Here is a 25,015-nt window from a genome sequence, read left to right as displayed (position 1 = left end):
GCCATCAGCACGGAAAAGCCTTGGACGCTCCCAGAAAAGATTCTAATTATTAACAAAGAGCAGTTTCTGTTCGTTACACCATGACAATAACCATTCGTTTAAAGCAAACAGTCTACTGAACCTTTCGTGTCCTCGTCGATTCGTGGAAATCGGTCCTGACACGATGATCGTCGTCACGGGTGATGTGCTGCGTACCATCTCGATCAGGCTCCTGAAGTCCCTCTTCAGTGTATCCGTCTGCCGCAGCTTGGTGTCGTTAACCCCCGCGTGCAGCACGACAGCACCGATGTTCTCGTTGCCCTTCAGGATCGCAGGTATCTGCGCAGAAACATTGAGAACACGAGCACCGGGGAAACAGTGAGTGTGCACTTTACCTTCAGCTAACGTAGTACAGACGTGCCGGACGATTGAGTCTCCGATGATCACAGCGTCGCGTTCTGTCTCATGGAGGGAAGTGAAGCAGTTCCGGGTGGAGATCTCGAAGACCGGAGGCATCGGAGGGGGAGAGGTCATCGCCCGGGGCCTTGCTCGCGTCTTCCGTTGCTGGTGCACCCAGGGTCCGTGGCGTCCCGGCGCCGGAGTGAAGGACATCTGGGAAAATCGCATCCTGGGTGCACAAGGTCTGTGCAGAGAAACACACAGAGTAGAGGTGGTGGGAGTGTTAGCAGTGTGCTGTATACTTACCCCGGACTTGTGAGCGTCAGCCCGGGATGTCTCCAGCGCGGTTCTCCGCTCTCTCAGCTGGGCCTGCTTCTCCATCAGGTTGCGGATCTGCCTCTCCATGGCCTCCAGCTCCAGCTGCACCGAATACAGCTCGAATGTGTTCTCACCTGCACTCAAAGGTAGACACAAATCCACCATTTAAGCAAGTAACAGTGAAACAATGGTAATGTGTGTGAATAGAGTATTAGCAATGTTGGCGATGCTAACAGGCTATAAGCTAATAGCAGACTCAAAATCAAAGTAAAACTATTGATAACAAGGCGCTCTGATTGGTTTTGTTTTAGAATACTATAGGGGATATATTCACACGTGATAGAAACGAAAATTATAGTGTATAAAGTTGTTTTTAAGATAGAAAATAGACGATAAAGAATCAACTTGATGGAGCTCAAACTCAAAACACGCAGTCACAAATCAGCGCATGCGTCTTAATAATGGATTTGTTTTCTTACAAATATGCAGCTTTTCACTTCACAAAACATAGCTAATGGCATGGAGCCATGTGGATTACTTGTGGATTATTGTGATGTTATATGTTTTTATCAACTGTTTAGACTCTCATTCTGACGGCACCCATTCACTGCAGAGGATGCATTGGTGAGCAGGTGATGAAATGCTACATTTCTCAATTTTGGGGTGAACTACTGTATTCCCTTAAGGAATTTTTACGTGTAATCAGAACTATAGCCAAAATTCTACATTTTTTTTAATAGGTGGTTTTAGGAGAGGTCCCATCTGTCAGTTTTGCTCGTCTCGTGTGATATAGTATATTTATAATGTTGAGGCCAAGAGGATGGGCCCCCAGCAGGAGCGACTGTCCTATCTCAGGAAAGATTATATCTAATTGGGTCGAGCAACGGGGGAGTGATGATGCCGTTTCCAAGGCAACAACTTCTAGAGAGGAATGACTAACTGCCAGCTGAGAAAGTGACAATTGTCAGTATGTATATTCAGGAGAATGGGCCTGTGTCAGCAATTTAACAGTGTTTTTATTGTTTTGTCGTTCACAGAGCGCCCACCTGGCCATGACTGACACGCTGATGATGGCATATACAGTAGAGACGGTGAGTGTGGAGAAGGTGATGGCCTGCATGCAGCAATACTCCACCGATTACCCAGACGGAGACGTGCCCTATGATACAGAGGATGCGGTCACCAGCTGGATGAATAAGGTATTTTTTGTGCTTTTATGAATCTTAAACTTACCCATAATGCAATGCAAATACATTTACTTTGCCCCATCATCATCTTATACATAGACAGAGGTTTGTTGCACTATAACATGGCTTCAATATGTAATGATCTCTGAGGGCTTCTTTGAGTGTCAGTGAAGGGGCGTCCCAGGACTTTTGTTTACATTCCCTTGCAGGCCAGCTGTACAGGCGGCCTAAATCAAGACAGTACCGCACATGTACACACACATGCTAACCAGGCCATGAGGAACTGCAGAGAAATTATTTTTCTTTTTTTTTAATTTCCTGCCGTAACGATATTAAATGGGCATTTGAAAGAGTTTGCATGAGAGTTTTTGGTGTGTTTACATGATAGGTTTTACCATAATGTTGAGTTTCAGATTTATTCTTAAAATTTGATAATCATTTAATGAATTACTGTCGGCATAAACAATACAAGCTATGAATATATACAACAAATTAGCAAATATATGTAACGTAATAAAAACTTAATATTAATGTAATTTAAAGAAATAGCTTAATTTAGCTCAAAGGGAATCATTTATGATTTTATAAGGAATTTGAACAGCGGCAGCGATTCATTGACCAAGCCATATAACATCAACTCTGCACTGGATATTAAAATCCAAAATATAGTGAAAACACTATTAAACAGCACTGTAACAAGATCGACAGATTAAGACATTAACTTGTGAGCACAAAACACAAGATACTTCTCTTTTCAATATAAATAAGATTTTATTTATACAAACCTAAGACATAAACTAATCTAACACATGACAGTGTTCTTTTGTCTCAAGGTTGTAAGCTGTTCTGTGACAGAGGCTTGCTGGTTAGTTTGCTTGCTACAGAGTAGTTGTCGCTAGGATTTGGACAGATTTATGACGTTGTCCTGTTACAGCTTTGAGGCCCCTCTTTCTAGAATCTCTGCTTCTCAGGTTTCAATGTTCTGATACATCTTAAATTTGTCTGATTCAGTCTCTGATATCCTACATATATCTCTTAAAAATCCATTTAGCAATATAATATACCAGCAATTTAATATAATATTATATAATAATATTATATTATATAATTAGTGCTGTCAAAAGATTAATCGCGATTAATCGCATCCAAAATAAAAGTTTTTGTTTACAAAATATGTGTGTGTGCTGTGTATATTTATTATGTATATATATATAAAGACAAAGACATTTTGAAAATATTTACATGTATTAACATGCATATATTTATATTCATATAAATTATATAATATATAAATACATTTAATATATAAACGTAACATTTTACTTAAATATATACATACTTGTGTGTGTATTTATATATACATGATAAATTTACACAGTACACACACATATATTATGTAAACAGAAACTTTTATTTTGGATGCGATCAATTGCGATTAAGGTGTGACATTAATATAATATAATATTTAAATTTTTTTGGTTAGCTAAACTCTTTCAACCTAAAATATTTACTTAAAGTATTCTGTGACTTCAATTTAATATTTCAGTGATTTAATATTTTCTAATGTTAGTTAATGGTCACATGACACGCAGGAGGTACAAATTTCATTTTATTTTCCTAAATATTTTATTTTTTATTTGTTTTCATTTTTAAATGATTTATTTGTTTATTAGCTTTTCAAAAACTCTCTGCAATTCCCTTACAATCCCCAGTTTAGGAAACCCAATAATATAATATAATACACTTGCTTGTATTGAAAAGAATGGCAGTGATTTTTTTTAAGCATGTAGAAGCTCAAAAACTCCTCTGTGTTTAACTCATTTTCAAGGTCACCGAATACTTGAAAGAAATCATAATGCAGGAGCAAAGGAGGACGGAGGAGGAGAACGCAGAGCCTGTTGAGAATCCAAAGGTAAGTGTGCACTTCCTGTTCTTGCTCTAAAGCAGCAATGATTCAGAAGTCACTTTCATCCGTAGGAGGAAAATACAGAAAGTGTCAGAGATAAAGATGGATTTTTGTCATAATGAGCGCTTGTACGTCTCTGAAATCTGCTTAAAACAACATTCTGTCCTCCAACTGCCATTGAAATTTCTATTCTTCATGCCTTAAGACTCAAATACTTGTATAGATTATACATAAATACAGTCTTGATTCACAATCTTGAACACAACAATTATGCAAAAGATTTGTGAATACTCATTGTCTAAAGATTTGCTGTCATTAATATACAACAATAAAAGCTATACAGTATTAATAATCAATATTTTCAGCCTTTTAACGATATTCACTATATATCTTCTTTAATGCTCAAAGTAAAATGTAGTAAAAATGAAATAAAAAATAATCTGTCCTGGATGTTTTTTTGCTACATTGACATGGATAAATAATATTAATAATTAATAATTAGGGGTCAACCGATTATCGGCCTGGCTGATTATCGCCGCCGATATTAAGAATTTTTATGGTTATCGGTATTGGTCCTTTTCAAAACCAGTTTGCCGATTTAAATAATTTAAAAGCATTTAGAGAGTTTTTGTTAAACTCCTTGTTATTCTTAATTTAAAAAAAAAAATTTACACCAGATATTGTTACAGGGCTGACGAGACGTGAGACGTGCGGATCCATATGCAAGGCTTTATTATAGAACATGGTCAGAAACAGGCAGGGTCAGACAGTGGCAAACAGGTATGGCAAGGGCAAGACACAGCAATCCGTGGAGCAAGCGTGGGTCGACGATCAACGAACAGTATCCAAAGGGGCAAGGCAGAGAGATAATCCAGAGACGAGAGCAATAGTCCAAACACAGTCCAAACGGCAAGGCAAAGGGGTAAATCCAGGAGACAAAGGCAGGGTCAGACACGGCAGGAAAACAAGGCAAGACTAAGGCTAAGACAATGGCTCTGTAAAGTGCTATTGCTAGGTGAGAGATAAATGCAAACGATTACAGAAACTGAACAGAAACACGGAAGGCACGGTAAAGCAGCTAGCTCTAGGAGAGCACTAAATGCAGACAATACTCAGCCGTGAGCAAGAGCAAGTCCGAGGCTTAAATAGTGTGTGTAATAATGAGAATCAGATGTGTGTGCTCAGTGTGATGAGTGAATGGTGACAGCTGTGATCTGTGCAATGGATGATGGGTATTGCAGTCCAGAGAAGTGTGGTGTGAGAGTCAATGTGGTGAGTGAGTGACATCTGGTGGTGATTGTCCGGAAGAGCATGGACCAGATTCGTGACAGATATATATATATCAGTTCAAAATATCGTTTATCGGTTTACTTGATATGTAATAATCATATCTCATTTTCAAGGTTAAATAACATTAACATGGGTAATTAATATTAACAATGAACATTATTTAAAATGAGGTTATTAAATTTTTATGGACCACTTTATATTTATATGGACCAATCTAACAATATATTATTTTTATTATTACAAAAACATGTCATGTCAGCACTTCAGACATTTTTGAATGACGTAATGAATGAGTTGAATCAGTGTTTTGAACTGATTCAGGAAAATGACAGATTTAAAAAAGACAGATTTGTGCAAATTAATCAAATGTCCAAGTTTTAAAATCCTATTTTAAAATATTAAAAATGTTAAATATATATTGTAAACATATCTATTATAATTAAAATATATAGTGTAAACATATCTATATTGTAAAAATATATATTGCCAACTAACATTATTCAGTGAATCAAATTACTCTATGTAGATGTTTTTAACCCCCTAGATTTGTTAGCCTATTCTACATAAAAGTTGCCTCAGATTCCCCTGTATACATGTTTGCTAAGTTGACCTGAGTTCACAGGACGTGACGGATATCATCAGCCTTGTTGTAGTGTTTTCTAACATGTTGCTGCGTTGAGGGTATTTCTGACTTTGCTGAATCACAGTCTTGCAGCAGTATCCTGATATGGACTTTCTGCCAGGCTGATGTAAGAGCAAAATGTTTGCTGATTCATGTTTTAACGCTTCACATTCCATCTTCCTGTCCCAGCGTATTTGGCACACATGACAGGTGACGTCAGTCACCTTGTTTTACCCTCTCTTGGAGGGAAAGTAGTGCGGTACGCTTATGTACGCTGCATCCTTGTTTAAACCCCTAGAGACCGTAAGCCCAGCGCTACTATTGTAGGATTTTGTTTTTGTTTTCTCCCCCCAGTATCCCAACGTTAATGTGATAATGTGAGTCTAGCGAGGGTGTGTAATGTGCAGAGTCATCACACAGACGTGTGCGGGGGCGTCTGTCAGAGTTGGCCCACCCTGTCCTGAGGTCATGACTGGGCTGGGCATCTGACGCTAATGAGAGCAGTCAGTTCTCAGAGGCGCTGCGGACTGCCGGCTGTGTTTGAGAGATGCTGCGGACACAATCAGTGCCGACGAGGAATGTCAGGCTCTTACACAACACTATAAACATCCTGAAACAGCCAGCATCACATGAAGCGCCCAGACTGACACATAAACACACCAGATGAATGCAGATATGGATACTGTGTGTGAATTATAAATAATATATATAAAAGTTCAAACAAAAAGTATATGTAGTATTATTATTATTATTATTATTATTATTATATTAAGTTATTTATTATATTTATATCATTTCGGTGGAGGTATATATTTATATATATATATATATGTATGTGTGTGTGTGTGTGTGTGTGTATATAGTTATTATAATATGAATTGATTATTAATTCATATCATTTTTTAAATTGTATAAAAATATTTTTAGGCATAGTGTGTGTGTGTGTGTGTGTGTGTGTGTGTGTGTGTGTGTGTGTGTGTGTGTGAATTATAAATAGTATCTAAAAAAGTTAATACAAAAAAGTTATTAATTAATTTATTAATTATATTTTTATTTGGGAGGAGAGGTGTATATATATTTTATTTATTCATTATTATAATATAAATGTATTATTCATTTATATTATTTTTAAAATTGTAAATAAGTATGGTGACCCATACTCAGAATTCGTGCTCTGCATTTAACCCATCCAACGTGCACACACACAGCAGTGAACACACACACACACACACAGCAGTGAACACACACACACCGTGAACACACACCCGGAGCAGTGAACAGCCATTTATGCGGCGGCGCCCGGGGAGCAGTTGGGGGTTCGGTGCTTTGCTCAAGGGCACCTCAGTCGTGGTATTGAGGGTGGAGAGAGCGCTGGACATTCACTCCCCCCACCTACAATTCCTGCCGGCCCGAGACTCGAACCCACAACCTTTGGATTACGAGTCCGACTTTCTAACCATTAGGCCACGACTTCTATATATACACACCCCACACAAAATGTTTTAATGTTAATTGATATTTTTATATATATATATATATATATATATATATATATATATATATATATATATATTAAAATATTACAGAATATATATTTCATAAGTAAATAATAATTTAAAAAATATTTTCATATTTAATACAAATATTATTCCAAATTAATCTTATAAAAAGATATTAATTATAATTTTTATATTAAACCGTATGTATATGCATATTTGACTGTATACCCCCTAAAATATTTATATAGGTATAAAACAATCAATTATATTTTAATAGAATAATATTTTATCAATATAGAAATAATACAAAATGTTTGATTTTAATATAACAATATGTAAATTTAAATAAAAATAATACTATTAATTATTAATATTACTTATAATTAATAACAGTAATTTATACTTTATTATTGTATACATATTTCAAAATGAATACAAATATAATTAATATTTGATCATATTAAACAATATTAATTATAATTTTTATTTTAAACTGTATGTACATGTATATTTGACTGTATACCCCCTAAAATATTTATATAGGTATATAACAATAACTTATAATATTACTATTATTACTAATATTAATATTATTATTTATATATTTCATTTAAATTTTTTAGGTCTCAAGCTCCCACTTGTTTCTAGACTTAATCCTCTGGCAAAAGACTAATCCTGTAACTTTGCAGTCTTCTTAGGGCATTCTGGGTAAAAATGCATTCATATTGTGATTCAAAGGGTTTAATGTCCCTTAGATTTATTACAGACATGTAAGCCTTAAAAAGTTGAGAGAAGCTTAAAACTGTGAAAACTAAGAACATGGCAGGAACCAGCCTGACAGCGACAAGCAAGCACTTTTTTGGTGGCTTGGTTTCTATTTCTTTCTCAGTGATTCAGTCTCAGTGAAAATTAAAACAATAAATAGTCAAATGAAATTAACTGTAGATGATGAAAGGCATTTCAATGTTATAAAGGTAATCTAAATGTAACAAATAGGTTAAATTAACTGCACAAAATAAATAAATCAAATCAAATCCAATATTGACCAAACAGAGGTTTACGAAATTATTTATTTATTTGAAAAGTACTGAACCTGCCTCAAGCTTTTTGTTTTCTTGTAATCTGGTTTCTGGTAAAGACGATCACACTTAATCTGATATGGACGTAAACATCTGATTGCGTTAAATAATCTCTGCTCGCTGATGTAACTGCTCTTTCCTTCTCTCTCATTCATTCTTTGACTGGCTGAAGTCTCCAACCAAGTGGTATATGAAGCTGGTTCCTGTAAGTGTGACTGAGAAACACCTTCTTTCATCCCGGCTTCATCTTCCATCTCGTGGCTCCATCATGGTTCTGTTGCCATGACGACGCTTTCACATGTCCTCAGCTTCATTAACCATGCAATAAACTGTTGACAGAGAAATATTTATATTAGGCTGAGCGAAAAATAGATTTTATGTCACCATCCGTTAAAGTTCCCATTGCATGTCTTATTTTCAGTGCTTTTCCATACACTGGTACATCATGAGCTCTCTGTATGTTATTATCAGATGTGTTTTGCTCTACTGAATCGTTTGTTTATGTCTGTTCGCTCCAGGCGCGTTATAGGAAGGAGCAAGTTCTGCCCAAGATGGTGCCGTGGATCCCTCCCGTGGACAACCTCCTGAAGGACAGCACAGATGGCTGTGCCCTCGCCGGCCTGCTGCACTTTTACTGTCCCACCATCGTCCGCCTGGGAGGTACAGAAACCTGCCAAACCTTAACATTACTGAGCACAAAATACTACGCAACGCTCAGCGGGAATAGTGTGCAGGAGCTGTTGAATCTAAACCAACCGTATTTGCTTACACATGCTGTTATTGTACTCAGATCAGCAGTAGAAATGCATGTGATATGCATAATCCAGGTTTATTTTAATATCATGACAGTGGATGATATATTTATGCAGATGGTTTTTTTTCACAATATTTTCTAAATGTTATACGATAGATAAATGTTTTTTCCTAACATTTTTATTATTTTAATTTTTTTATATTATAAAATAAAAACTACAGTGTTAATATAAGTATAATATTATATTTGTATTTTTACACAATATTTTAAAAAATATTTTAGAATGTACAAGAAGCAACAAAACAATCAAATGTAATGTTTACTTTTATATTTTTGAATGATTAAATGATTAAGTATGATGTTATTATATTTCTGTTTCTTCACTGTATTTTGTCAAATATTATACAAGAACAGTAGACAAATGTTTTTCATCAAACTGTATTATTTTAATATTTTATATAAAAAATTATAACTACTAATAAAAGTTATATTTCTATTTTTTCACAATATTTAAACAAATATTTTTAGAATATACAATAAGCACTTTTTAATAACATTTCATTAAACAACAATATCAAATGTTTATTACTTTTATGTTTTTATATTATTAAATAATTCATATATTTTATTAATATAAATATAAGTATTATTACATAAGTATGATTATATTTCAATATTAAATTTGTAAAATATTATACAAGAAACATTAGACAAATTGTTTTTCATCAAAGAAAACAATATTCACAATAATATTGTGTATTGTAATATTTTATACTATTAAAAATGATAGTACTAATAAAAGTTTCATATTATTTTATTTATTTTTTCCCACAATATTTAAAAAATATTCTATGAGATACAATTGGAAATGTTTTATATATATATATTTAATCATAAAAAGCAATATCTACAATAAGTTGTGTGATATTTTTATATTATAAAAATATTAATTAGTAATACAAGTATAATTTATATTTCCTCTCAATATTTTAAAAATATTATGCAATATTTTAAGTTGTTAAAACCCAGACAATTTTTTTTTTTTTCATAACATTTCACAATAAAACCACAGAAAATTAAAATCTACGTAGAATTTTTTTTTGGGGAAAAAATATAAATATAATCAGAAGTTATAATGGGATTTGTTATGTAAGAGGCTCTGTGGTTTCAGGCTTTTCAAGGGGTGCACATGTGTATGCAAAGCCTACAAAAAATATCAGTTGACAAAGTGTAAAATTCTCTGCTATGAACACTAAAATGCTCAGTAGTAACTCATGTAAACCTATCCTACCTTTTGAAGTAGTCTATAAGCTTCCTCCTCTTGGTTCCCTCATATCTTTAACCTCTGAAACTTTGAGATTGGAACATTGGAGGGAAATGAACTTGCGAGTTGCGACTTAACATATCATATTTATTTTTGAATGTTATTTTTAAACATGCTGCAAATCAGTTTGAGCCATTTTGCTTTGAATTAGTGAATACAATAGTCTTCAGCTACTCATTTAGAAATCTCAAACGTTTATGTGACTTTAATCATCCTGAACTCACTGTTAATCCAATCACAGTGATGAAGAGGACTAGAAATCAAATGATGGATGCATTACATTTATCTCCAAAGGCAATTGTCAATCACATGGCTGTCATTTAGACTCTATGATTAATGGGCTTCTCTGTGATTGGTTGAGTCCTTGTCAAATCTACCAAATATGCCAGATGATCTGTGTCAGTAGTAGTGCCTGATTAGTGTAGCACTTTGAATCGTCTTTGATTTGCAGACATTTACCTAAAGGAGACCATGTCGCTGGCAGACAGTCTTTACAACCTGCAGCTCATCCAGGACTTCTGCAAGGAACACTTGAACCACTGCTGCCACTTCAATCTGGAGGACATGCTCTACGCTCATTCATCCATCAAAGTAAGCCTTCAGATATTTGTGTCTAGATTTGGTTTCAGTTAGAAGCGCTTTAGAGCTCAATACCATAAGAGTTCTCCAAGTTCCTTGCCTTTGTGTTTCATCGGTTGATGCCGATTATAACAGTAGGTCAAGGATTGTCAAATTTTTATAGGCCACAACATATGTGATTGGGTGGGATGCTGTTATTTGGAGCCCTTTTCTCACAATAGCCCAAGCGCTGCCTGTGGGAGTTGGCTTTATTCCTGTTAAAAAGCCAAAAGCATGAGGCTTGCCTCCAAACGTTGGTGGTGCTTAAACCAGCCTCCCAATGGAAGCAGATTCTCTAAAGACTGGTGCAGTTGACTAAAACAGCAATACAATCACATTAAACATGCCTAGAAGATATTTAAATATAGGAATCATGGTTTATCAGATAAGCCATTATGGAAAGATCTCAAAAGCCTAAGAGTTTTTTTTAAGCCTAGACCTATTTTCTTTTCCATTTTCTGCTTTTATTATGTGCTTTTCTCTGGGAAATACCTGCTTTTGTGAGATTTTCTTCTTCTTAAGATATCAAAATGTTATTAGGAAATGGAAAAATGTTGTTTTGAGAGCTAGATATAATCAAACTGGAGATCTTTACCTTTAGACTACTTTGTCAGTTATTAACCACTCTATGGATTTCCTTGGGATCATGTGGAAGTGAAGACCAGTTGTTTTGTTTAATTCTGAATGCTATGTCTTCATGTCTCTGGACTGGAGAGAACTGGTGCCAAGATTTTCAGTCATGTTGTCCAAGAAACCTTTGGTTCTTCTTGGGATGTTGATGGAACAGACATTTCTTTCAACGGTTGGTTTCAGTGGCTGTGAATGTGAAGAATGTGAAGATTTAGTTTGGCATTTTGTGGTAAAGATTTGGAAACCTGGCCACGCTTATTAAACCACAACGAGGTTGTTTAAAATCACCTTAGAAACTCTAAACGGAGAGCAGTGCTACTAGAATCAATGTTCCACCTGGTTTTTGTTTAAACTCTTATTCCACAAATGGTAGCAAAATCTCACAGCGCGTTGGGTTTTATTAGCACCGAACAGCCTCTGGTTAGAGCTGAATCTCAGAAATATGAGTGGAATTGAGAGCAGGTTACTGAGCTGTAACCTTGACCCAGTTTCTGTCAGAGCTAATCTAATCCCAGCTGTTTCCTTTTATAAAAAATGTTCAGTGCGGTTCGCACATGTGCTGAAATGCAGGTTTGAATCTGAACTGTATTGTGACCTGATCTCATTTCCGTCATCTTTATTTCCGGTCAGCTCTCAACTTGTATTGTAAAAAGTTCCAAAAATCCAAGTTAAAAGTTAAATAGATAAATGAATAGAAGTTTGATGTATATTTATACAATTTTGAGAAAATAGTAAAAAAAATGTACATTTAAAATGTACATTTTCTATATATATTCTATATATTTGTTTTTTCTGCAATTTGCAAACTTGTCTGGGTCCTTTCGCAATGAATATTGATATATGCAATTCATTTGATTTTCCAAGATTCACCAGTAATAAGCTGCATATTTAGAAAATAATGTTTCTTACATTATTTTAATTAATTGTTTTTTACATTATTTTAAAAATAATTATATATACTAAATTACCACTTTAAATTGGCATTCTTAATTGAAAGCATTTTATTCCCTAAAACTACAGATAAGCCATCTAATTATATGTTCACGCCTTTTGTGTGAATAAGTACGTAGCCAGGCAGATGGGGGAGAGGATGCATGTGCCAAACACCATCTGGGTACAAACAAGCGCCTGCTACGGCTCTCTCAACCACCACTCAATACAAATGTTGCCAGTGGACCCCTTTATTTATTCCTTTAGTTATTGCCAGTAGCAGTGGTAGATTGGGTTTCATGAAATTGCATAAAATCAGTGAGGTTGTGTACCAATTTCACTATGGAATATTTTAATTAATTGACAATGGGTGGCTTTGTCTTTGTTGATTTGCTAGTATGTGACATTAATGTTATTATATAATTAAAGGCTGTTGCAAATGTTAACAATTGATGCCTTGAATTATATGAATAAATGCTTTAATCATTTGTTTATATGTAATAGATATGGCTTTGAGAGTCTAGAGCTACTCTAGGCTATAAAGCGAGCAAGGACTCTTTGTTGAAAGTCAATTAAAATGCTGAGGTAATGTCTTCTGGGAGTGGCCCCGGATAATTGCTGCGGTTACCCTGTGCCTTTAAACTGCTAGATGTAAATTTTGCTGAGTGGGAACAGTGTATCAGAGGCATTTTTCATCATGTCAGGTACCCTCTGTGAATTCAAGGTCATAAATTCTGTAGTCTTGGCATAAAGATGTTGTTCGTAGCATGAAAAGGTTGTGTGCATTATTGGACCAAACAAAAAAGCTATACTGTATATACTGTACAGCATAAACCCCCTCAGCATTTCTTATACAGTATGTAAGCTATTTAATTAAATTTGAAGGAAAAGGGCACTCTTGTCCATTCATGCACTACCAGGTTTTAGAGAATTACAGAGACATCTTGTGGGAGAGGAATATTACACATACTAGCTTTAAATGAGCATGCAAATTATTTTGGGGGAAAACATGCTTGCAATACAAGTTAATGTGTTTGTTTGTTTGTTTGTTTTTACCAGAATAACTATCTTGTGTTTATGGCTGAGCTCTTCTGGTGGTTTGAGGTTGTTAAGCCACCATTCGTCCAGCCTCAGGTGCTGGACACTGAAGGTAGACTAATATTACAATAGAATTTATTTCCCAAAATTATTAGCTAATGGTGTTTACAGTCGTAAACAGACACATTTGTGTTGTCATTTATAGCACCACCCCCTATACTGAAAAATCTGCCATCTGTGCCAATCTCTCAAGTCACAAAGAGAAGTTTCATGGAAAGACCTCCTAGTCCAGACAGACCAAGGTATATCAAAAGTCTCTTTTATTGAAAACTTCCCCTTTCTGCTTTATTTACTTTGAATGCCTGTTGAAATTCAAATGTAAAATTGGATGGATATTCATATTTTTTATGTTCATGTTTAAGTCTCCCTCTCCGACCTCAACCACAGACTTCAGGCTCAGGTAAAGTTAAAAGGCCTAAAAAATGTTTTATGATAACAAAATATAAGTCTTAATTTGAAATGCACCCAGTACTATATAAGTTATATGTGTGCTGTACAGGTGAGATCAAGCGATCAACCTCAATGTCATTTGTGGAAAGCTTCATGGGTACTTGGCCCAAAGAGAAGAAGTAAGTGCAAATTCATCTTATTATTGAGAAGACGTTGAGTTTGAAACTATATGCCGTTGGATACCATCCTCTCTTCTTTCTCCAGGTCTGCTGCTCAGGGAGTGTCCTTTGAAATCCCATTTGATAAAGAGAGCACCAATCAAACACCCACTGGCCGAGGGATGACTCGGTCTGTCAGCACTGAAGGTTTTGGCACCAGGGGCATCAAGAGAAACCTGTCCTTTCAGCCTGTCAATGGAAAGAACATGGGCATCGAGGAGGAAGGCTGTCCTGACAGCGGCCGTCTAAATGGCTCAGGGCCACCTAGCATCGAAGAGGCTCTTGAGATCATCCACAACTCAGAGAAGAAACCTCAGAGCCCCAGGGCCCATGCACCCAGTGAGGGCTTCTTTCTTCACCTCCAGAATAAAAGTGAATTGAACCCTGAAGCAAAGGATGGCGAGCTAGACTCAGTTTCAGAAACGTCCAAAGGGCTTGCTAGCACACCCACCACTGAAGTAGACACCGGCATACATGTGCGGACGGAGGACATCCAAGAGACGCTAGACGAGGACTCATCCCTTAGGGATTGTACTGTTAGTATGGAGCTTGATACAGATCAAGACTTTGAGGCAAGAGCTTGCCATAGCCAGGGCTCTACAAGCCCATGTCCCAGCAGCCTAAGCAGCAAATCTCCTGCCGGAAGCACCCCTGCTTTTACACCTGGGATTAAGATGACCAGCTTTGCTGAGCAGAAATTCCGTAAACTGAATCCAAACGTGGAGGCCAAAGGAGCTGCTTCCCAAAGCACAACACCAGACAGTTCAGATCTCGGCATTCCACACTCTGTTTCCTGGGCTCCTTCACCTGAGGTCAGCCCTGCACATCAGCCATCCAAGGATCCGGCCCAGGCCATGGCTGCAGAAATGGTACAGCTTCACATGAGACTTGAAGAGAAGCGTCGAGCCATTGAGGCTCAGAAGAAGAAAGTAGAGGCGGCTTTTACCCGGCACCGTCAGAAGATGGGACGCAGTGCTTTCCTCACAGTTGTCAAGAGGAAAGGAGTAGATGGCACCTCACCTTCTCAAGAGGACACCCCCAGTTCAGAGGGAAGCAAGACGCCAGTGGAGACACCTCAGCCCGTCAAGTCTCCTGTGAAGTCTGTGGGTGAGGACGGTACATCTGAGGCGGACCTGATGGAATACACACGCTCCATTGAGAAGCTCAATCATTCCTTGAGCTTCTTGCAGAGTGAGATGCAGCGGCTGGCCCAGCAGCAGGAGGTAATCATGCAGATGCGGGAGCAACAGGCTTGGGTTGTGTCGCCACATCAACCTTCGCCGCAAAAGCAGGTGCGAGAGCTCAGAGGAAGTGGGGCACGCTCTTCCGGCTCTCCCTCACCTGCAGATTCTCCTAGAGCTACGCACTGTTCCCCTACAAACCTTAAGAGGAAGTCTGCTTCTTTCCATTCCAAGACACCAAGGACACCCAGACCCAGTGAGCTAAAGATCACTCCCTTCAACCGAGTCCTGACCGTTCCACAGTCAGTGGACAGCATACCACGCTTGAGAAGGTTCTCCCCATCTCAGTCCGTGTCCTGCTCATTTTCTTATTTGGGAAATGAGAAGAAACCACCATCAGGAGCTGAAGCCACAGACAAGGACATAGAACAAGGCCTCGAGTCATTGTTGATTGAATGTTCTGCTGGTACTATCACCTCCCCAACTAAAGAAACCCAACAGGCTTTAACCGAAGATGCAGATTTGTCAGCCAAGGAGCCAGAAGATAGGGGAGAGGAGAGCAAGAAGGAGAACGAATCAACTGAGGAAAGGGAACAGCTGAAGAAGCCAACAAATGAGATTAAGCCTACAGTGGAATCTAGTGTGTCGGAGGTTTTGTCGCAGATTGTAATGGAGACCATCATTGTCACTCCCACCGAGCCGGTTGACACCACCCATCAGACCAACAAAAATTTGATTGAGGTTCCACTGTCTGTTCTCAAGCCCCTGGATGGACAGGCATTGGAAGAAGAAGGCGACAAGGAGACTTCTGGGGAAAATCTGGACGATGAGCAGAAAATGTGCTGTGGATTCTTTTTCAAGGTAGATATGATTGTCAGAGGATCCTTGTCTTAATCGGTAGATTAATAATAAACTGTAAATAAAAAATAAACTCAACCACTACCATATGTGAATACTTGCTTAATAAATGTTAAGGCAAGTGTCACTATTGCTATTGCTTACTGTTAGCAGTTTGAACTTAAACGGATGGTTCACTCAAAAAGAATGAATTACCCTCATGTCGTTCCAAACCCGTAAGACCTTCGTTCATCTTCGGAACACAAATTAAGATATTTTTGATGAAATCCGAGAGCTCTCTGACCTCCCATAGACAGCAACGTAACTACCACGTTGAAGGCCCAGAAAGGTAGTAAGGACATCGTTAAAATAAGGCGCTTTTGCACCGCATAGCTCTAGGAACTAGCCAGCAAGGTGGTTCCTGGGGAACCAATTTCTCCCTCGGGCCGTTTTCCTGGTTGCATTCGCACTGGCAGCAGGAACTCTGAAGCAACCCAGGTGACGTCTTTATTCGCGGTATTTACAAACATCAACAACCGATCCATAGAGGACGCCACATTCAGAGCTGTTTTTGATGTGTGTCATGGGTTTCGTGATAACAGAGATGGAATGTAAACACACAATTTATGCGATTAAAAGAGCACGAAAATCTGATAAAGTCTGAAGATCTGATAACACAGCCTCAATGGCTGAGAAAAGAACAAAACAGTGCAGACAACAGGTAAATGCTGTTATCTATGTTTTCCATGTTCGTGGAGTAATTATGTTTACATGGCTTTTTAAAAATGCCAGGTAGCCAGTGTTTCATATTTGTTTGGTCAATCAGCGTACACTGTGTCACTGATAGTTCCTATAGAAATGTTTTATACCCTATTCTGAAGTAGGAGCTAAATTGGTTCCCACAAACGAAGTTCCTAGAACTAAATACGTTTCCATTTCAGGAACTTCCGCCAATAGTTCTAGGAACTATGAAAAGGTTCCTCTGGTGCAAAAGTGCCTATAGTCCATATGAACTTGGTTCAACCGTAATTTTATGAAGCTACAAGACTACTTTTTGTGCGCAAAAACAAAAAATACAGAAACAAAAATAACGACTACATTCAACAATGGGGAAGTCATGGCCTAATGGTTAGAGAGTCGGACTCGTAACCCAAAGGTTGCGAGTTCGAGTCTCAGGTCCGGCAGGAATTGTAGGTGGGGACACCTCAGCCGAGACTTGACGGGCTGATGTACAGCGCTCTCTTCCACCTTCAGTAGCATTACTGAGGTGCCTTGAGCAAGTCACCGAACCCCCAACTGCTCCCCGGGTGCCGCAGCATAAATGTGTTCACGGTGTGTGTGTGCACTTAGGATGGGTTAAATGCAGAGCACAAATTCCGAGTATGGGTTACCATACTTGGCCACATGTCACTTCGCTTTCACTTAGCGCATAAAAAGTATTCTCATAGCATTATAAAATTAAGGTTGAACTACTGACTCCTCCATGGACTGTTTTAACGATGTCTTTACTACCTTTCTGGGTCTTGAACGTGTCAGTTGTGTTGCTGCCTATGCAAGGTCAGAAAGCTCTTGGATTTCATCAAAAATATCTTAATTTGTGTTCCGAAGATGAACGGGTTTGGAACGACATTGAGTAATTTATGACAGAATTTTCATTTTTGGGTGAACTATCTCTTTAAGGTAATTTACGTGTTAAAATTTTGGTGTGATCAAATCTTGTCACACACCTATTGTTCTATGAACTTGAATGCTACCTTAAATTATGTGGTTTGTTGAGGATATTTTCTTGACTTGATGGCGAGCTATGTTGTCTTTGGCCAGTAAGTAACCTCCTAGAGAACCTTAACAATAGCCTAGCAATTTGTTAAAACCACATAGAACTTAGCAAACAGCTAACAATGCCCTAGCAGGAATCCAGATTAGAACACAAGCAGTGTGGTGGCAAGTGCCTGCTACATTTTATTAAGAAACTTTTGAAACTCTAGCTGTTTTGTCTGTTAAGCGCCATAGTTATAACGCAAAATGGCATATTATCATAGCTTTAGCTCAGGAAAATGCTGTGTGACTAACATATAAAATTATTTTTAGTCGCAGAAGGAGGTTAGCTTGGGACAGATCCCTAGAAAAAGCAGCTAATAAATAAGTCTAATAAATAATTTATTTTATGGTGTTAGCATTCTGCAGGGAGTCTGAGCAGTGTAGCGTATCTGGCTCATCCAGGCTGGTCACATCAACACAACATCAGTATATTGCCTTCAGATTCCTTGAACAGAGATTCTTAATGTCCATTCTGATAATGTGTTCATGTTGTAAGGATGATATGAAGGAAGAGGACAGCATGGCCATAAAGCGAGCAGTGCTTCTGGAGAAAAGGCTCAGAAGAGAACAAGAGAGCCAGCAGAGGAAACAACAGCTGGAGGCAGAGCTTGAGCAAAAGAAAGAAGAGGCCAGGTAACACCCAGCCCAGCTGTCAGTCATTAAATCTACACTCCTCCCCCTCATTGCAATATCTGTCTTTTTCAACAGAGTGAAAGCAGAGGAAGACCGCATGAAGAAGGAAGAAGACAAAGCCCGACGGGAATTTATCAAACAGGAGTATCTGAGGAGAAAACAGCTGAAGCTTATGAAGGACATGGACACGCTTGTCAAACCGCATCCTACGGGGGCCAAACAGAGGAAACCACGGCCCAAGTCCATCCACAGAGATGTGATGGAGTCCCCCAGGACTCCTGTCAGGGCCACGGCAGGTAAAGGGCGCCGCCTACTGGCAAAGCCCAGCACTGCATGCTTTGTGCTACTCTCAACCTTTTCCTGTCCAGCTCACTGCATCCCTCTGTATTTCCTTCTAACAAGTACTCTAGACCTTTACTTGTTCTAAATATCTTTTCTAACCAATTTATTAACTTTCTAACTAATTTACAATTAGTTTCAAAGTACTGTTTTGAATTAATTTAACCTTAATCTGGCAGAAATCTTTCAAATTACATTCTTTTGTGTGTTTAGACAGTTTGAAGAAGTTAGAAAGATAACAACATAATTGCAGAGAGCTGTGTTGTTATGAGGGTAACACAAAGTTTAGCGGGCTTGCTGTTGTCTTGTGTAACTGTAGGTCCTGTCCCGTTTTGTTTTGCATCCAGGTTCACGACCTCGTGTTTTTTCAGTGTCCAGCCTGTCTCTGGCGTCTCTTGGAGATAGCGACAGTGTCAACTCAGATAAGAAAATGCCAAGGTAAGAAGCACTTCAAACAGTCAGCAGAATGAGAATATGTTTACTTCCTGTGTTTCTCAGCAATTCTATATATTTCTCTAGCTTTACTGTACAATACTAACCCAGTGTCCTTTGAATTCTCTGTATTTCTTCCTTCGTATTCTTGAATGTTCTTGCTTCTTAGAAGCAATAGCTTAGCATCTGGCAGTCTTTTCTTCTTTTTGAGCTCTCCTCGTGTGAGAAATAGAAGGTCAGTCGTAGTTGGACAAGACTCTTTGCGCTTCCATCTTCTGTTCAAGAAGAACATCCTGTTTTGCTTTGAGTTTGGCAGAAACACAAGGAATGATACCCCATCTTTGAACAATAAAGATGGCTACTATAGTTCACCCATCACAGCTTTTTTGTTTCATTTTGTCATTATTAAACAAGCAAAGTTTTAAGGTCACTAACCTTCACACTGGCACTGAATGGCACTGAAACTTCAAAAACACAAAAATACACTTCACACTTTTGCTAGAGGCTTCTTTAGAAGCTTCCATAATGTTATTAAAATAACTATTTTTTAAATTAAACTTCTTAATACATGTGGCTGGTTTAACATGCATTTAATATTCTGTTGCTTTCTCCAATACGTCACATTAAAAATATTTTATTTTTGTTGTTTCATTTGATGCTGATACCAGGGAAATTACATGCATAAAAAAGACATTATTTATGCCTAAGAGCTTTAATTCAGTTATGCTTGATTTTGCATGAGAGCAGTTGTTGTTAGTAGATGTATCAGAATCTGATGGATTGCAGGACTCAGTTTTTCCATGTCATCCCAGTAGGCCTGACTCAGCAGACGGTTGCCTGTCGCCCACTCGCTCCAGCAGCCGTAACGGAGAGAAAGACTGGGAGAATGGTTCGACCACATCCTCGCTGACATCCAACACCGAATACACAGGTTAAAATACTAAAATGTTTCACAATATTTATCGGCTTTACCTCCAGTCCACCAGAGGGAGCCTGTATATTAGTTCTAAACAATACTGCCTATATCTAAGCTCTTCTAAATGACCAAACATTTAAACATACTGAATATAATTCAATTTTCATGTATCCACCTTGTTCTTCAATGCAGAAGTAAGCCTATGGGCGAGACTTACTGTGCATTAGCCGCTATAGGAAAATAACAAGAAGAATTACAACATGCAGTAAACGGTAAAACTGTTTGCACTACAAACCAGTGTGTTTATAATTAAGATAATACATTAAAATAAAATGGTAAGACACACAAATTTGCAATATCAAGCAACAAAACGAACGGTTTTGTACAGCTAAAAATAGATGGCCACAGATGAGACAGGAAGCAAGACCCATAAAATTTACAAATGGCCGTGCCCATTTTTACAGGAAGAATAAGGTGGATAAAACATGCTCAGAACTTCAGGTGACAGCTCCCTCTAGAGGGCTGGAGGCTGAACAGCAGACCACGAAGGTACAATAACTTTTATATTGTGTTGTGACATTACATAAAACCACCTCTATTTCTTTGCTGCAGGTCCTAAATTATATAAGGAGCCCAGTGCAAAGTCAAATAAGCATATAATTCAGAATGCTTTGGCACATTGCTGTTTGGCTGGCAAAGTCAATGAAGGACAGAAAAACAAGATTTTGGAAGTAAGCATGTCAATTTTGCAATTAATACTATTATTATTATTTAGTAATATAGCTATTAAATGCAATGAATGCATGATATTTTATTTAACAAATAAATTAAATGAATTTAGTGATGTCAAATGATTAATTGCGATTAATCGCATCCAAAATAAGTTTTTGTTTACATAATATATGTATATTTATTATGTATATATAAATACAAACACATCCATGTATATTTTTAAGAAATAAAAATGTTGTTTATATATTAAAATATTTATATATTATAGAAATGTAGAAATGTAAATATTTTCAAAATATATACTGTATGTGTGTGTATTTATATATACATAATAAATATACACAATACACATCTATAATGTAACACTTTTATTTTGGATGCGATTAATCGTTTGACAGCACTAAATGAATAAAAAAACAATACATAATATAAATTTAATTTGTGCATTTAATTAAACATTTTTATAAAAAATTTCATGTTTAAGAGTTTTTTTATGTGTTAATTTACTCAATTCATTTTATTCCCCCATTAAATTTATATTTTACATTTTATTCATCATATTTATTCGTTTTCTCAAGGAAATGGAGAAATCAGGGGCCAACAACTTCCTGATCCTGTTCCGGGATTCCGGCTGCCAGTTCCGCTCGCTCTACACCTACTGCCCCGACACAGAGGAGATCAACAAATTGGCCGGCATCGGTCCTAAAACCATCTCGCGCAAGATGATTGACGGCCTCTACAAGTACAACTCAGACAGGAAGCAATTCAGCCAAATTCCAGCCAAGACCATGTCTGCAAACGTCGACGCCATCACGATCCACAGCCACCTGTGGCAGACCAAAAAACCAGGAACGCCGAAGAAAGTAGCGGCCGCGAAGTCCTAGTGTTTCTTGACGGCGGATGTACACAATCTCAATGCACTTGTTTGTACATAATTGAATCCTACTACACTTTTTAACACTCTTCCGTCAGTTGTCATTAGGACACACAAGATTATGCACAACTTGAATGTAAAACTCTATGGGGTGGCAAATGGATCAAACTCATGTGTCAAACACACGAGACTGTGTGATTCAAGTTGTTTTACTGCACCTGCGTACATGTCGTTTTTATTTAAATGTGCCAAAAGAAAGGAAAATAATGAAAAGTTGTCATGGATGACCTGTTATTTTAATTTGGTACACTAAAGCACTGAATGTTCTTAGTTTGTACAGAAATCTCGCACATATGTTGACGTGTGGCCTTATGTTGCTTTTTGTCTATGTTTTTATTTGAGTTATTTTTTACGACTGTCCTGATACGATTGTACGGCTGCTTATGGAAAGGTTCTCACTAGCATAGCTTGTGATTATAACAGTTTAGTACTGTAAGGGAATCCTGTCATATCTAGTATACACTTAGCAGTGTGCTAATGGGCAGTGAGTGGTTTAGTTTGCAGGCCGAACCCACTTTTGATGGGTTTTAACATTATCTAATGGCATTGATTCACAGCAGGATTGTGAATTCATTTCATTCCGTTCCTGTAGGTGTTTTTGCTTTTATATATATATATTTTGGGGGTTTTTTTTGGACCGACTGATGGAAATGTTCAGCATAATGATCTATTTAATCAATATTTCTTAAATAAGACTAGGGGTTAGAAAACCAAACCGTTCTGTCGGTGCGCTTAAAAAAAAAAATCAGGTGGACTGAATTGTTTGAACGATATTTCCATGGATGAGGATGAATAAAATCATGTGCTGAAGTCATAATTATTTTCAAAATACTTTTGTACTGTTATGTATGCTTGTGGTGACTGATCTGAAGTATTTCCCTATCCCGGGTCACGCAAAAGTATTAAAAGCAGTTTGCCAAATGATATATTTTACAGGATTGTTGGAGCCATTTCCGTGTTTTGTGACTGAGGGCTAAATCATTTGATTGGTAAATTATTTTAAATAATAATAATAATTTTTTGACTTGTTTATAAGGGGTTGAGACATGCCGCATTTTTACGTCTGGAGTCTGTGTGGCATTTTAAGAATGTTACGAATCTTATTCGTCTTATACACATTTCCCCTTAAAGTGTGATCATATTAGCGAAATTTTGGTGAAAATATTAATTTTCGTTGGCAAAAGGTCCATTGGTAGCAGTGTAACCATGAAGAAGGTACTGTCAAACCAAGCAGCTTTTTATTGGTCAAAACGCCAAATTTGTGTGAATCCGTTGCGAAATCTGCTATTTCCAGCAATGAAATGACTTAATTTCGCCAGCAAAAATTTGCCAAACTATGGTAGCTAAATGAAACCACACCTTTAATCCTTTTAAGGCAGAATGTGGCTGTATACGGGTAGAGGCTTTGTTGCCTGACGAAAAATCGTTGTGCCCTTTATTTCAGTAGGAATTGTAAAAACTGCAGTTATTTTGGTGCTTGCCTCTCGAAACATAAACTTGCACACCTGTTCTCCCATTCAAGCATTTCTTGAGTAGTTTGAGTGGTGTGTCAATGTTTGGAATGGAAATATGTGCACAGCCCTGAATACACGGTAACTGACATCTTACATCCATTAGAATGGTACTACTGGAAACAAATGGTATTTGGCCATTTCGAGCCACAAACAAGGGTTATTAAACTGTAAATGGGCACGATAGAAAACTGTACAGTGTGTGTTCTCTAATCTCTCCAGCACGTCTCTCTCTCTCTCTTATTTTCTTTCAGGCGCTGTGCTGTCATATTGTTCAATTAACATGTTCGATTTCAATTGCATTCAATAAATTTTGCATGGCCTCATGTGCAGCCTGCTGATTATTGTTTGACTTTAATGAATATGTAATAAAATTTCCTCAATATTTGCAACAATGCATAGCCTACTAAAATTTTTGTAGTTACTAGAAACACTGCACACTTGAATAGTATGAGTGCTAGAATAATAATAAACTATTTTAGTAATTTAAGAGGATTTCTAGTACTAAAAATTGGCTAATTAAAGAATCACTCTTTATCTAATATTTACAGGTACATCTCAAAAAATTTGAATATCGTGAAAAAGGTCAATATTTTTTGTCACTCATTTCAGAGAGTGAAACCCATATATTATATAGATTCATTACACATTGAGTGAAATATTTCAAGCCTTTATTTTTTGAATTGCCTTTATTCTTTATTTTTTATTCTTGAAATTTTGATGATTATGGCTTACAGATAATGAAAACCCAAAATTCAGTGTCTCAGAAAATTTGAATATTACATAAGATCAATAAAAAAGGATATTTTAAACAGAAATGTCAGGCTTCAAAAAAGTGTGTTCATTTCTATGCACTCAATACTTGGTTGGGCCTCCTTTTGCATGAATTACTGCATCAATGCGGCGTGGCATGGAGGCAATCAGCCTGTGGCACTGCTCAGGTGTAACGGAAGCCCAGGTTGCTTTGAGAGCAGCCTTCAGGTCATCTGCATTGTTGGGTCTGGTGTCTCTCATCTTCCTCTTGACAATACCCCAGATTCTCTATGGGGTTCAGGTCAGGCGAGTTTGCTGTCCAATCAAGCACAGTAACACCATGGTCATTGAACCAGCTTTTGGTACCTTTGGCAGTGTGGGCAGGTGCCAAGTCCTGCTAGAAAATGAAATCAGCATCTCCATAAAGCTTGTCAGCAGAAGGAAGCATGAAGTGCTCTAAAATTTCCTGGTAGATGGATGCGTTGACTGTGGACTTCAGAAAACACAGTGGACCAACACCAGCAGATGACATGGCAGCCCAAATCATCACTGACTGTGGAAACTTCACACTGGACTTCAAGCAACATGGATTCTGTGCCTCTCCACTCTTCCTCCAGACTCTGGGACCTTGATTTCCAAATTAAATGCAAAATTTACTTTCATCTGAAAAGAGGACTTTGGACCACTG

At 37.4% G+C, this 25,015-nt stretch overlaps 1 protein-coding gene across 1 annotated transcript in view; it reads left to right on the top strand.

The window, feature by feature from the left end:
* LOC306867242 (calmodulin-regulated spectrin-associated protein 2-like) overlaps nucleotides 1–23,961 on the top strand; it is a gene marked incomplete at its 5' end in the record, with an annotated part of 42,093 nt that extends 18,132 nt beyond the window's left edge. The window contains 17 exons of the mRNA XM_079412846.1: nucleotides 1,734–1,895; nucleotides 3,712–3,795; nucleotides 8,452–8,484; nucleotides 8,798–8,939; nucleotides 10,809–10,948; nucleotides 13,595–13,685; nucleotides 13,779–13,875; nucleotides 13,996–14,033; nucleotides 14,133–14,202; nucleotides 14,288–16,283; nucleotides 18,574–18,710; nucleotides 18,786–19,006; nucleotides 19,421–19,487; nucleotides 19,651–19,716; nucleotides 20,297–20,412; nucleotides 21,010–21,128; nucleotides 21,708–23,961. Of these exons, the coding sequence (XP_079268972.1) occupies nucleotides 1,734–1,895; nucleotides 3,712–3,795; nucleotides 8,452–8,484; nucleotides 8,798–8,939; nucleotides 10,809–10,948; nucleotides 13,595–13,685; nucleotides 13,779–13,875; nucleotides 13,996–14,033; nucleotides 14,133–14,202; nucleotides 14,288–16,283; nucleotides 18,574–18,710; nucleotides 18,786–19,006; nucleotides 19,421–19,487; nucleotides 19,651–19,716; nucleotides 20,297–20,412; nucleotides 21,010–21,128; nucleotides 21,708–22,013 (3,885 nt within the window). The 3' untranslated portion in view covers nucleotides 22,014–23,961. The remainder of the gene's footprint in view (nucleotides 1–1,733; nucleotides 1,896–3,711; nucleotides 3,796–8,451; nucleotides 8,485–8,797; nucleotides 8,940–10,808; nucleotides 10,949–13,594; nucleotides 13,686–13,778; nucleotides 13,876–13,995; nucleotides 14,034–14,132; nucleotides 14,203–14,287; nucleotides 16,284–18,573; nucleotides 18,711–18,785; nucleotides 19,007–19,420; nucleotides 19,488–19,650; nucleotides 19,717–20,296; nucleotides 20,413–21,009; nucleotides 21,129–21,707) is intronic.
* Between the last annotated feature and the right edge of the window lie 1,054 nt (nucleotides 23,962–25,015).

This window comes from Barbus barbus (assembly GCF_936440315.1).
Source record: "Barbus barbus genome assembly, chromosome: 49".
Classification (NCBI taxonomy): domain Eukaryota; kingdom Metazoa; phylum Chordata; class Actinopteri; order Cypriniformes; family Cyprinidae; genus Barbus; species Barbus barbus.
Note: the sequence above shows the minus strand (reverse complement) of the source record. Positions and strands in the feature narration are given on the sequence as shown.